The sequence below is a fragment of the Xenopus laevis genome, chromosome 8L (genome assembly GCF_017654675.1).
Source record: "Xenopus laevis strain J_2021 chromosome 8L, Xenopus_laevis_v10.1, whole genome shotgun sequence".
Lineage (NCBI taxonomy): Eukaryota > Metazoa > Chordata > Amphibia > Anura > Pipidae > Xenopus > Xenopus laevis.
In genome coordinates, this window is record NC_054385.1 from 11,754,292 (window position 1) to 11,768,674 (window position 14,383).

A 14,383-nucleotide genomic window follows, 5' to 3' on the forward strand; every position below is an offset into this window, starting at 1 on the left:
TAGTAGATGTCCTTTAGTTCTGATTTCCCGTTACCGCAGTGCCGTGGCGTCTCACTCTCTTTTTCCTTGCTGTCACCGCGGCCACGCGAGCATGTGGGGCACAGTTCCTGCTGCTGTAGTCTGCTGATTCTGGCTGGTCGTGGTTGGAGAAAGGATTGAAGGAGTGCCGATGACCGGCATGAAGAGCCACCAAAGTAGGGGTGTTAAGAAGTATCCGCTTGCGTTGGTAATTTTAGAAGAGGTAAGTTTCACTGAACCCCGAATGTTTCTTTTGGTCCTCTGTCGGCCAACCAAATCTGTCTTCACTTGTCAGTAAGGGCTGGTTTCACGTAATGGTATGTGATGCAAGCATGTGGGTTATGTCTCTTTGCATCCTTTGTGAGTACATATGGGTGCTGGGGCCTATTCAATAGCTGTCTACATGTGGTCAGTAAAGTTTGACGCCAGGGTGTGCATTTTATTTAATGTGAAGGCCAGAGAACAAGTGCATGGCCAGCGTCAATTATTGGCCATCACTGTCGTCATTATATCGACTATGTCATTCTAATATGTAAATTGGTACGATGTTCACTTCTGTGCCCGCACCGGAGCAGTTTGCCATCATGAAATACAGATCTTGCTTGGCTCTCTCCTTGCGCCCCTTAGTCCTCACTGCTCTACCATTGCTACCGCATCGTGGACTGTTGGGTCAGTGCCATTTGGGAATCAGATAGGTGGTAATAAATATATTATCTGCCAGACAGGTCATGTTTGCGTCGTAGTAGGGGGTTGATCGTTGGCAGCATAAGTTAAGTAAGAAGCTGTGCTGGTTTGAACGAACAAGATGCAGCACAACAGAGAAGCCGAGACCTACGTTCATGAGTGTTCTCTTCTCGTTATGAATCACGGTGAAAAGATAGCACCTTCGAATGGCTCGTCTATGGGTCTTGACTTTAGTCGAAGAGGGGGGGGTTTAAAATCCTAACTTCGAGGCCGTTAATGTCACCAACTCATATGGAGTGTGGACGGCCGGCAATGGAGACAAGCGCGGCCGTGTGGGGTGAGTAGTCAAGGACCAGTAGATGGGAGAATATTGGTGTTAGGGTGCCGGCAACCACTTGTACATATATACTCATATGTTTTATTAACATTCTGTGTATTCGGGCGTGGGGGTTTTTACATATCATCCACGTTCTTGAAATTGCTCTGTAGATATCCATGAAAGATAAGGTCGTGATCCACTGTTCTAATAGTAGGGAGGAATGTAACCGCTGAATGAGAGAATAATTTTGTTTTTGGTATTATATCTGTGGGCTGATTGTGCTTCAGATTCATGGCTGACTTTGTGCCCCTGAGAGGCGCGCCAACATTGGTGACAGGGCCTGAGCTTGCTATATAGTTTATACAGATGCGACCCCCTCATTCTGGCCTCGTAACCGCAGATTCTTTATTTAAAATAAAAATTTCATGTGGGGTGAGAGCAAGAGCATAACAAAGGAAGCTGGGGATCCCATATAATGGGCTATGGGAAATGGGAATTGGATATCTCATAGAAAATAGTATTACCGTTGTGTGTCACAGAAATCGTGAAATGTCTTCGCCCGTTATGTATAACTGGGGTGTGACTATAAACATCGGATGGATTCTGGTGAGTACATTATTGTGTACTTGTCGGTTTGTCTTGTGGCTGATTGCGGCAGTACAACGGGGGCAATGGAACTATGCACAATGGTATCGGCTACAGCGAGAACAGGTTTGGGCTTGTAAACTGCTCACTAGGCAACCTCTATCTGCCCAATTGTGAAAATATTTGTGGTTGTGGCAACTTTAACCTCACCCCTAATGGCGGAGTCAGCACCAAGAAATGTCTGAACTATGAAAAGGGAGAATGGATCCGTTGAGCCTGCTGAAGTTGTGCTTATGGAGTAACATTCTCCTGTGCACTGAAATACAGTAAAAAAGTATGTGTCCTTGGTGTTTTTACTAGTCCGCCCTTTAGAAGGATTGTTGCTTACTGTGTCGCATGCCACAACATTGTGAGAGTCAGTAATCACTTGTGCACAGACCTCAATTTATATTATTTTATCTTCCCTCTCAGCTGTTGAGTTATGTCTGAGTATATGCCAGTGGGAACATGAGTAATACAGACTACATTCAACTGATGGAGGAGAGCTGGAAGGGGAGATTCCCAGGAGAGAGTGCACCATGTAAGAATGAACAGAATCTCTAACGCGGAGTTAATGCCAGGCTGTACCCTCATCACAGGGGATCTGGCAGTGTCAATGCACAAGAGTACCTTTTCGAAGTGCTTGGGTGGGTGTGTAAAGGAATGCACACTGATTTTAATACCTCAGTGGAAATACAGAGTTTTTATAAAACGAATGGACTCGGTGTAAGATTTCACAGTTCATCTTTTGTGGTTCGCATGTCTTCTTTTAACGTGTTGCTGGTTTTGTCTGCGGATCTTAAATATCATTCCCAGTTTCTGGCCGTCGATTCATGCGTGCTCGGAGGCCTCGGTCTATGTGTTACCGGTGTTCGGGCCTATTATGTTAACGCAACCCAGGTGTGGTCGCTATTCCTCCCATAATGTGACCAGTAGCCAATTCAAGAATAAGACACACATCAGCAACAGCTTTGGTGTTGAAATTGTGGTAAGCTCACAGTTTATTGATGAATAATTAGAATAAAGCTGATGCTTATTTGTGATCTCTTGGAGTGAAGGCAAAAAACGGCTCTAACACAAGATCCTGGCTTCACTAGAGGAATAATTCCTTCCTGACCCTAACGGCTGTATCGGGGGTGAGTGTGGAATTTTTCTCCCAGGATCAAGCCCGATTAAAGCAAGCGGAAAGTGAGGGTGAGGAGACAGAAGGGAATAGGGCAAAGCAATGACGCATGTAGCAGGCCATAAGGCTGCTAGGTGAACTACTGCATTCCTTTCAATGTCCATGTGGCCCTAAGTAGCTCCTACAGACCCGTGCTCGTGTGCAGACTGTGGGATGGAGTAAAAAAAAATGCAGGGTCTACCGAGCAGCTTAAGGGTGCTCCTGTCTGTGAAACTATATTACAGGTGTAAGTGGGGGCACCGCTGGTGGAATTACAGTGGAGGGAATTGAAACAGAGGGGAATATGGTAGCATACACATGAGCGCCATTAAGCTGCTAGGTGAACACTGCATTCCATTCCATTCCATTGGACCGCAGGCAGACTATAGACCCGGCTTCTTAAGTCTGAGGGATGGAGTGGAAAGGAATGCAGGGTCTACTAAGTGGCTTAAGGGTGCTCCTGTCTATGGGACCATATTTTAGTTATAAGGGGGGAGCACCATGTGTGGAATTATGGTGGATTAGAGTGGAGGCAGCGCTGGTGGAATTGCGAATGGCTCACTCACCTCTGTGTCATGAAGATGACTTACACAGAGGAAACTGCCGGTGGTGTTGGTGGCCGCTTGGTGGATGTGAGGGCTGTCTGCAAAAAACAAACAAAATAACGTTAAACTCATACCACAGGTTTTTACATTAGCAAGTGATATCTCTGTAGAAATTCCATTACATTTTGGGGCATTTTAATCAGAAATATGGCAGGTACGCAAATTAACATTACTATACTAAATGCTTTTGCACCATTTCCCTCGACTTTTTGTGATCATGGGACAAGTTGCAAATCGCAGGTTTCTCTTTATTTTCAAGCCTTTTGATCAATCCCAATTCCTTGCCAAAATGATGAATATACACTTCCCATTGGTTTCTATGGCATCTCAATAGGTTTCAGTTGCGCAGGAGTTATATGTTCTTTTTGTGGTTGTTTTTCACAAAATCACAGCATTGCAATGGATTTCAATACATCAGCCCCTTATACTTTCCATTACAAAATAGTGATATTTTAAGAAATATATTCATTAGATGCTGTACCTGGATATCTCTCCATGTTCTTCGGAGAATTGCCCTGTTTATCGCCTCTAGTATTTTGTAGAGGTATCTCAGTTGGGCTTTGGCCTTCCTCTTGTCCTGCTGGAACTCGGACATCAATCTGATCTTCCACCACCTGGTGTTTCGCATGTTGTCTTTGGCCATCCAATAATCAAAGAGTGCCCATTTCATTTGGCATATGATGTCCTGCCTCATGCACTTCAAATAAAGGGCCGCCAGTGGGGCAGATCCTCCTCTCCAGAGACCTCTAAGCCCTAGAGAAATGTAAGAAACAAGAAGACATTAAGGTTTCCAGCAGTTTGTGTTTAATCCCCAGTAATAATGAGAGTAACAATTTCTTCCATAGGCACAATAAGCAATAAGTATTTATTACCACTAGGGGAGCTGTTACATTGATCTCTATAGACAGAGCAAATAACATGGAATCTCTCACTAGTAGGTTCTAACACTAAATATGGGAATTGTAACAGTCGGGGCAAACACTAAGCTAAACCCTGTTATATTTCTATTTAATCACATTTATATGGAAGATACACAATGTTTATCATTGGGTTAGTATCCCCTTTAACCCCTCGGGTACCTTTATCAGCAGCCACTTTAGAGAGCAGACTTACCTTCTGATTGCCTTTTATATAAAGGTCCATGATGGCACGCAGGCCCATCTCCGACACCCCTGTAATATAAAATAGAGATTTGGGAAGGTTAGAGTTAATGTGGAGAGGTGCCATATGTATAGGGACAGCACATAGGAACAAGCACATTTACTAATAGGATTTATTTGTCATGATATTATGCCCAGCGCAATAGTAAATGAGCCCTATTTTATTGTGTTTTTCATGAACCTGTTGAACTGGAACTTTTCTAATGCTCTGATTGGCTCCCCATCTGCTCTAATTTGCATAATACATCATTTGCCCCACCCTGGACATTTTCCAGCGGAGCCCCATGTTAGGGGTGCCCAGGAATTGGGAAACATACAGTCCAGTTTTTACTAGTGGGATAAAGTGCATTGCTGGGGTGGGGCTGTACAGTCAATTTCAGGGACAATAGTGGGTTGGGACCAACCGGGGGGGGGCTGCCATGTACAGGGACAGATAAAAGATGAATCCCCCGACTCACAAATCTACAGGTGAGAATAAAGAAGAACAGCAATAGCTACATCTATAATGAGCAACATGGCAACTCCTACAGCCAAGGGATAAGATAATCTTACTGTTCCAAGCACATGTTATAGAGGGGGAAATACAGGAGCAGTACCTTTGTCCAGAGGATCCCAAATGGGAAGATGTTATCTCTGGCAGGGGGTCACTGAAGTCTTCTCTTCTTCTTCTCTCTTCTTCTCTCTTCTTCTTTGATCTCTCTCTCTCACAATAGCTGTCTCTCAAATCGCTCTCTCTCAAATCGCTCTCTCTCACAATATCTCTCTCTCTCAAATCGCACAGGATATTTCACTTTTTAGGGAGAAATAAGAGACTGTTAGAAGGAGCAAATAAATGGCAATGCATAAACTACAGATCCCATAATGCACTGTGAGGTCTTTACCCACTATAAGGCTATTACTGGAAGTGAGGGAGCCTGACTGCTGTTGCGTGTGCTATTTAGCTGACAAAAATGTTGGGCAACCAGGCTGTAGACTTTTATCACTGGCATGTGGAAAGGGCCTTCATCTCCTCCCATGATGCACTATAAGGGTTGGGTTGACCATCAATGAGGTAGCATGTATGCTGGATGATCAGTGCCCCCTGCACCCATAATGAATGGCAGACATTTAATTTGTGCTACTTGTCTTTCTACTTAAGCCTCTCTGAACCGTCCCCCACTCTAGTGCTGAGGCCACTGACTGTCGCTACGATGAGTGTGACCGTTGGCAAATGAAAATGACCGTTGGCAAATGACAGTTGGAAAATGACCGTTGGCATTTACAGCAGAGGCAGAGAAAATTGTCTAATGGTTCAGAAAAAACTACAAAAAAAAACCAAACACCCATTGCCTTAGAACTATAAGTTTTTCTGCTCTCACTCCCATTAGAGAGGAATATGGGGAGATTTTAGGCACTTTGACACCCACATGTGTTAGTAGATTGGGGGCAGGGCTGCCATCAGAAGCCCATTTTCAGCTGATTCCCTGTATAAGTGTAATATGTAGGTGTCTGTATCCAAATAAAAAGACAAGTCAGTATTAATAGAATATATGTTCAGTGCCTCTCAACAGGCTGCAGTCCCCGTGTACAATTACAGACATGTCACATGTAAATAAAGTAATAGCCAGAGAGCACAATGGATCTTATACCATCATAGTGTATTTATTGCAGGAAAGTCATGCCAAGTTGCCTTAAATGACTCCCCCCTTTCCTGCTTGTCACACACATGTCATTTGGAACAGTTTCATGACAAGCAGCTCCCCAAGCAATTAGAGTGCTAGGCAATGGGACAATTTTGGCAGCGATGGCCCCACTACCCAAGCTACTATAAATGATGGGTGACAAAACACCCGAAATTGCCCTTTGTATCATCTAAATATGCCCCCCTGCTCCCCGTAAATGGATCTGCTGCTCTTACCTCTGAGTCCAGAAATGAAATAACGGTCATCTGTACCTGAGCCGTTACATCACCTTCCTTGCAGCTTTCAGCCAATCAGAGCTGAGCTGGGAGTGATGTCACGGAGATAAGGCATGATATCCCAGTAACTGACGGCCAATCACATGCTCAGGTACAGATCAAACTTGCACAGTCTAAAACAACACTAATAAAGTCCAAACATAAGCAGCTTTAGAAGCAGCGCCCCCATCAGATCTCCTGGGACCCTTGACTGGACTCCCCCTGTCCCCATTTAGCTCTGTGTCTGTCACTGAACTACAGCTCAGCTACTAGTTATCACAGGGACTGCTGGGTAGTTTAGCAATGGCTAGAGACATACACAGATCAGTGAGACAGTGATGGGGGCAACCACTGAGGGGGTACAGGGGGTTGTGCATTCAACGTAGGAAGTGTAACTTTAGTAGCAAATGTCACATATAGAACAAAAAGTTTGATCCTGTTGTGCCACATATTCCTGTATGTTGCACTAGCAGGGAGGATGCTGGGAGTTGTATGCCCCAGTATCTAAAATAACATCTTTTCTATCGCTGCCGGCCCAGTCCGACCCTGTATGTTGTTGATCCACTCTTGGCTTTTGGGCTGGAAGCTGTAGCCCTGATCCAATGGACTGTTAATTGCCTATGGCTGTAGCTACAATGGTGCTAAGCTATAATACAATTAATAATTGTATGACAATTATATAACCCTCAAACTGACTTTTATCTTAGAAACTGTGGAATTATGGGAGATAAGCATATGAGCTCACACTCTGGTTTGCTTCCCCTTTATCCATAGCTAAGCATGGTGTAACTCCCATTTTCTCCACAGATGAAGGAGTATGACAGAAGGCGACCACTCCAGCACCAACGGGAGGAAAGGAAAAAAGAATGAGATCCTGATAACCCGGCACAGCTCTCTCCAGAGCCAGTGAGTCAAACTGCTCATTCATTGATCATCCTGCCCAGTGTATTTATAACTATCTCGCCTATTCTAGTCTCTTATTCATATCAGTGCATGGTTGCTAGGGTAATTTGGATCCTAGCAACCAGATTGCTGAAATTACAAACTAGAGAGCTGCTGTATAAAAAACTAAATAACTCAAAACCACAAATAATAAAAAATTGCAATTGCAAAATTATGTTATCATGACAAACCTTTAAAGTTGAACTAAACTCCCCTTTAGCCAAATGTCCCCACTGGCCCCCCCGCCACTTGCCCCCCCCCGCTCAGTGTTACCCCTGAATTGTGTCCCATCTAAAAATAGTGACGCACATGCAGAGTCAGTGCAGCGGACCTCCGCATGCAGATTTCTCCAACTCTGCATGCGCCAATACGGTGCTCACATTACTGAGAATACCGTAGATGTCGCCCGTGAGCTCCACTGCGCTGACTGTACATGTGTGTCACTATTTCTAGAGGGGACACAATTCAGGGGTAACACTGAGCAGGGCGAGGCAGGGTGGGGGCAGCAGAGCAGGGCCATTGGGGACTTTTGACTAAAGGGGGGTTTAGTTCTCCTTTAAGATCAGTGATGGGTACCTGTATAAGGAACACCTGGGAGTAGAATAAACATGGTGACTCCTCTATTTATATCCAAATACTCAATGAGGTTGTTAAATGAAAAAGGAGCACTGGGCAGGCAGAAAGGTTAAGTATCATCTCCACTGTCTTCTCTTAATGTATTAAGACTCTTGTGATAGGGCCATAAGGGGGGCTGTTCCTGCTGAATCCTGGAGTTCTGCTGAAGTTCATTTCAGTCCATTTAGCAGATTTGCTGCTTTGTAACAACTCTCTCCTGTTCCGCCATATTGGAGAATGAAAGGGATCTAGGCCTTAACTCCCACCTGATCTGTTACTTTCTTTTTAGACTGAGAATCACTGCAGACAGATTTCCAGCATGAGATGCTCCAGCTACTGTTGAACTACAAATCCCACAATCCCTGGATGTTGTTGGGAGATAAGAATCCCAGGCAGCATAAAAGAAGATGATGATGATTGGTTGAAGAATGGGATGGTATATTCCACTGTGTCTCACAGCAGGGGGGGTCATTGATGGGAATGTTCCAGCCATGAGACGTCTATTCCATTTATGAAACACAAAGGTAAAATTCAACCATTATTCATTATATTCTCCTAAAATCCCATCTTGAAGGTCAGTTAAAGTGAGATTTGGGTAAAAGCTAATAGTTACATACGACTGTAACCTTGTTATGAGCAATGGGGTAGGTGAAATGTTGGGTCTTAAAGAGGGGCTTGAAGTCTAAACTCCACTGATCTAGAGATACTGCTCCTTATGCTCCTTATTTCTGTAGGTAGAGAGCAGAGCAGGCAGTAACCCTTTCACCATTTCACATTATCTCTGTCCATATATATTAGGTACCTACCTAGTACTACCAACCTCTATTTCTGCAGGGGAATTAGAGCAGAGCAGGCAGTAACCCTCAGTTCCCTGTATAACTCAGCCTGCAGCCTTGTGCCTTTATATGGCCAGAGAACCCCCTCAGTGACTTCTCATATCCTTATCATTTACAGTAGGGGTTACATTATCCCTTATAATACATAAGTGATACTCAGAGTTCCCTGTATAACTCAGCCCTGCAGCCTTGTGCCTTTATATGGTGACATAAACCCCCTCTGTGACTTCTCATATCCTTATCATTTACAGTGGGGGTACATTATTCCTTGTAATACACAAGTGATACTCAGAGTTCCCTGTTTAACTCAGCCTGCAGCCTTGTGCCTTTATATGGTCAAATAACCCCCCTTTGTGACTTCTCATATCCGTATCATTTACAGTAGGGGGTACATTATCCCTTATAATACATAAGTGATACTCAGAGTTCCCTGTATAACTCAGCTTACAGCCTTGTGCCTTTATATTGTCAAATAACCCCTCAGTGACTTCTAATATCCTTATCATTTACAGTGGGGGTACATTATCCATTATAATACATAAGTGAAGTTTAGTGTTCCCTATATAACTCAGCCTGCAGCCTTGTGACTTTATATGGTCACAGAACCCTTCAGTGATTTCTCATATCCTTATCATTCACAGTAGGGGGTACATTATCTCTTATAATACATGAGTGATACTCAGAGTTCCCTGTATAACTCAGCCTGCAGCCTTGTGCCTTTATATGGTCACAGAACAACCCCTCAGTGACTTCTAATATCCTTATCATTTACAATGGGGGTACATTATAATACATGAGTGGTAGTCTGAGTTTCCTGTATAACTCAACCTGCAGCCTTGTGTCTTCATATGGCCTTATAACCCCTCACTAACTTCTAATATCCTTATCATATACAGTAGGGGGTACATTATCCTTTATAATACTTGAGTAATTCTGAGAGTTCCCTGTATAACTCAGCCTGCAGCCTTATTACTTTATATAGTCACAGAATCCCTCAATAACTTCTAATATCCTTATCATATACAGTAGGGGGTACATTATCATTTATAATACTTGAGTAATTCTGAGAGTTCCCTGTATAACTCAACCTGCAGCCTTGTGCCTTCATATGGTCACAGAACCCCTCAGGGACTTCCAATATCCTTATCATTTACAATGGGGGGTACATTATAATACATGAGTGGTAGTCGGAGTTCCCTGTATAACTCAACCTGCAGCCTTGTGTCTTCATATGGCTTTAATCCCTCAGTGACTTCTAATATCCTTATCATTTACAGTAGGGGTACATTATCCCTTATAATACGCAAGTGATACTCAGAGTTCCCTGTATAACTCAGCCTGCAGCCTTGTGTCTTTATATGGTCACAGAACCCCTCAGTGACTTCTAATATCCTTATCATTTACAGTAGGGGTACATTATCCCTTATAATACATGAGTGATACTCAGAGTTCCCTGTATAACTCAGCCTGCAGCCTTGTGTCTTTATATGGTCACAGAACCCCTCAGTGACTTCTAATATCCTTATCATTTACAGTAGGGGTACATTATCCCTTATAATACACAAGTGATGCTTAGAGTTCCCTGTATAACTCAGCCTGCAGCCTTGTGCCTTTATATGGTCACAGAACCCCTCAGTGACTTCTAATATCCTTATCATTTACAGTAGGGGGTACATTATCCCTTATAATACACAAGTGATACTCAGAGTTCACTGTATAACTCAGCCTGCAGCCTTGTGCCTTTATATGGTCACAGAACAACCCCTCAGTTTCTTCTAATATCCTTATTATTTCAGTCAGAGGAGCTGAAATCTCATGTAAAGCAATTGGCTCTCCAGGTAAATGTATCCTAGATTCACCCAGCTTTTTGTTTTTTATTGTCCAGGCAAAATTCTGCAAAATAATTTAGAAGAAAATATTTTTTTTTCCACTGACAACAAATTGATTTTTATTGATAAAAAAAATGAAAAATGTGTTTTCTCTAGTCGGCCCTCCTGTCAGTGCAGACGTAGTGGTTATGTTATCGTTCACCTCTGGAGGCAGGACAGAAACTGTTGACTCCTGGCCCCTCCTCCTGTTATAAGGGCTGGCTCCACCTCCACTCCTCAGTTCTTTGTCCTGCCTCAGGAGGTTATGGACAGATAAATTCTTTTCTTTCAATCTCTTTTATTTTTTAGTGATTTTTACTTTCTACAAGCAATGAGGATTCTACATCAGTTATGGGACATGCTGAACTGTTCCCTTGATGCAAGTTTCCAACCTGAGCCTGCTACAACGCAGATTTTGACGGCTCCAACTGGCCATAGGTGACATGCAGAGCTGTCACAGGCACACAACCTATAGGGTATGCAGAGCTACCCGCTATGTTCACTAGGTTGTTCTATAATTATCGAGATCAGATCAGAGAGTGATCAGTGCAGCAAGTATTCTTTGCACAGGGTAGGTATTCACAGAGTCGCATGGTCTTTAGACGCGCGCAAGTACTACCTGTGTCCTCTTGCTAGTTTTAGTACCTTCCTAGTGGTCCCTAATCTTCTGCATGGAGGGAAAAGCAGCAGCATGTGGGATCGCGGTAAAGGCCGGTTGACTAGCAACAGACCTCGCCGCATAGACGCGCCAAAGGCTCTTCGCGGCGTTGGCGCACTGACGTCATCAGTACGGGCCGCACATGTATCTCTATACGCACCACGCCAGTGTTTCACGCCAAGGCATAGGCGCATCCATGTTATCAGGCGCGGTCGCTCTTTCTCACTGCGGCTCACACACCAGCTCTAGTGTGGGTGCAGGTTAATTCAGTGCAACCTTTTCCAACAAATTATTCCACTAATCACGGAGACCATCAGCAGGGACAACTTGTGACACTCTTAGCTACCAGCTTACAGAAACGTTTCTTCCCCAGGGGTGAGTGGATTCGTTTTTGTTTTTGAACACATTCAACAACCATGGAAAAATCAGACTCACTAACAGAATTGAGAGCTGATATACAGTCCATTAAAAAGACAAAAAAAAACAGAAAAACTACCAAAGTGCAAAACCTGTAGACATTCCTTACGGAGATCAGACAGAAATTATTGCTCTGACTGTAAAGCCAACAAAAATGCAGAGGCCCAGGGACCACCTATTTTATCACCACAATATACCCTGTCTCAACCACCCCCTGACCCAGCCAACTCAGATGACAGACGGTCATCTCCTGGACCCATTTTGTCTCCATCACAACCACCTACTCCACTGCAGGTCACTGGGGATGCTTCTCCAGTGCCACCCTGGAACCAACCAAGCTCCTCAAATCCAGTCCCGCCACAATTTGGGGACTTCTTACAATGGATCATGAAATCCGTTCAGCCTTTTCCAACAACCTCTTCTGACAATGCTCAATCAGGCAAACAAAACAAAAAGCGTAAAGCTGCACTCACATTAGACTACACTTCAGATTCAGAAGAAGGGTTAGCTTCAGACTCGGATCAGGAAGACATTCCCTACTTACAGAAAGACTTGTCTGATCATTCTACTGAGTCTGATTCCGAAGATGAACGCATTCAAACTACAAATCCAGAAGTCACTAAAAAGTTGCTTAGGGAAATGATGCAAACACTGGAGATTAAAGATGAAACGGTGGCACTATCTAAGGCCGACAAGTTGTTAGGCGTCCAGAAAAAATCTAAATTAGCCTTTCCAGTGTTCAATTCAATCACACAAGCAATTGAAACTGAATGGAATCAACCAGAGAGACGGATTGCTCTCACTCAACGTTTTTTCAAAACATATCCAATTCCGGAAGAATACCACAAGAAGTGGGAAAAAGCCCCGAGAGTTGATTCAGCGGTAGCACGCCTGTCCAGACACACGGCCTTACCGGCTGAAGAAGCGGCCTTTAAGAATCCCTTAGATCGCCGCATGGAATCTACTCTTAAGAGGTCCTATGTCCAAGCAGCAGCAATTCTCAGGCCGGCTATTGCTTCAGCGGGTTTAGCCCGTACAGCACAACATCGGGCTCAGGAACTTGCCACCCATCCACCATCTTCGGCACTTGCACTACAGTCAGAAGTTAACAAACTCGCTACCACATTCTCCTTCCTTGCCGAAGCAGCCATGGAAGTTACCAGGTTAGCAGCAAAAGCAACAGCGAATACCGTTGTAACACGACGTGCCTTATGGCTCAAACACTGGTCAGGCGACACGGCTTCCAAGATGAGACTGTTGTCACTTCGCTTCACAGGCGAATCCCTTTTTGGTCCGGATCTTAAACAGATAATATCGGATGTCACTGGAGGGGAAAAGCACTTTCCTTCCCACGGGAAAAAAACCACGATTTGACCATTCTACTAGATTCCCAAATAGAAAAAATTGGTCCCCCCAATCCCGCCCCTTTCGGCCCTTTCGGTCAGCATTCAGACCAACGCCCTCCGACCAGACGAACAAGCGCACCAGACCACCTTGGCACCAGCAGGCACGAACCAACGTCAAGAAATCTATCCCCAATAGATCCACATCTGCCTGACTCGGCCCTCCAAGGACACAATCAGGTGGGCGGCAGGTTACAGAGATACTTAGGCGCTTGGCAAACACACGTCACAGATACTTGGGTCCTCACCATAATCCATCAAGGTTACCGGATTCCTTTCACACATCTTCCCATCAACAGATTCCGTATTTCATCGACTACTCCCAACCGAGCGCCGTTACTCCAACGGGCGGTCCAATCCTTACTGCAGGCGGAAGTGATACAATCGGTACCACAAACTCAACGTTTTCGAGGGTTTTACTCCAATCTATTTTTAGTCAGAAAAAAAGACAGCTCATTCAGGCCGGTGCTAAACCTCAAGGCCCTCAACACCTTGGTCTCCAGTCAAAAATTCAAAATGGAGTCCATTCGATCAGTGATTGCGACTATGGAACCAAACTACTTCATGACATCCATAGACCTTCAGGATGCGTATCTTCACGTGCCCATTTGTCCAGCATCCTGCCGTTACCTCCGTTTTGCTATAGGTGACCTTCATTACCAGTTTACTGCCTTGCCCTTTGGACTTTGTACTGCACCACGAGTTTTTACCAAGGTTCTAACACCAGTGATAGCCTACCTCAGAATGTTAGGAATCAAAATCCTACCTTACCTGGACGATCTACTCATTTCAGCCCCTTCGGCATCCCAGGCAACCATAGACACTCACTCCTGCCTCCAGGTGTTATCACAACACGGCTGGCTAATAAACTACCGCAAAAGTGCACTTCAACCAACCCAGACCATCCGATTTCTGGGTCTGGACTTCAACTCCCGACTGCAGCGAGTATTCCTACCTCAAGACAAGGTGGACAGACTAGTTCACGCAACCACAAAATTCAAAACATCTCAGACGAATTCAGCAGAGGACTGTCTCCGTCTCCTGGGCTTCATGGTGTCTGCCCTGGAAGCAATCCCGTTCTCCAGATTCCACCTTCGCCCACTTCAGAACAATTTTCTGGGTCAGTGGAACAAAAA

The 14,383-nt window shown here is 44.4% G+C and overlaps 1 protein-coding gene across 4 annotated transcripts in view; it reads left to right on the forward strand.

Moving 5' to 3' along the window:
* Positions 1-14,383, forward strand: part of LOC121397098 — a 96,559-nt gene that overhangs the window by 62,361 nt on the left and 19,815 nt on the right. The window contains exon 1 of one of the 4 annotated variants that reach the window (XM_041573236.1): positions 7,265-7,414. The exons of the other annotated variants lie outside the window; for them this stretch is intronic. Coding sequence (XP_041429170.1) covers positions 7,326-7,414 — 89 coding nt within the window. The 5' untranslated portion in view covers positions 7,265-7,325. Of the gene's footprint in view, positions 1-7,264; positions 7,415-14,383 lie in introns of those variants that run through there. 4 annotated transcript variants of the gene reach the window in all.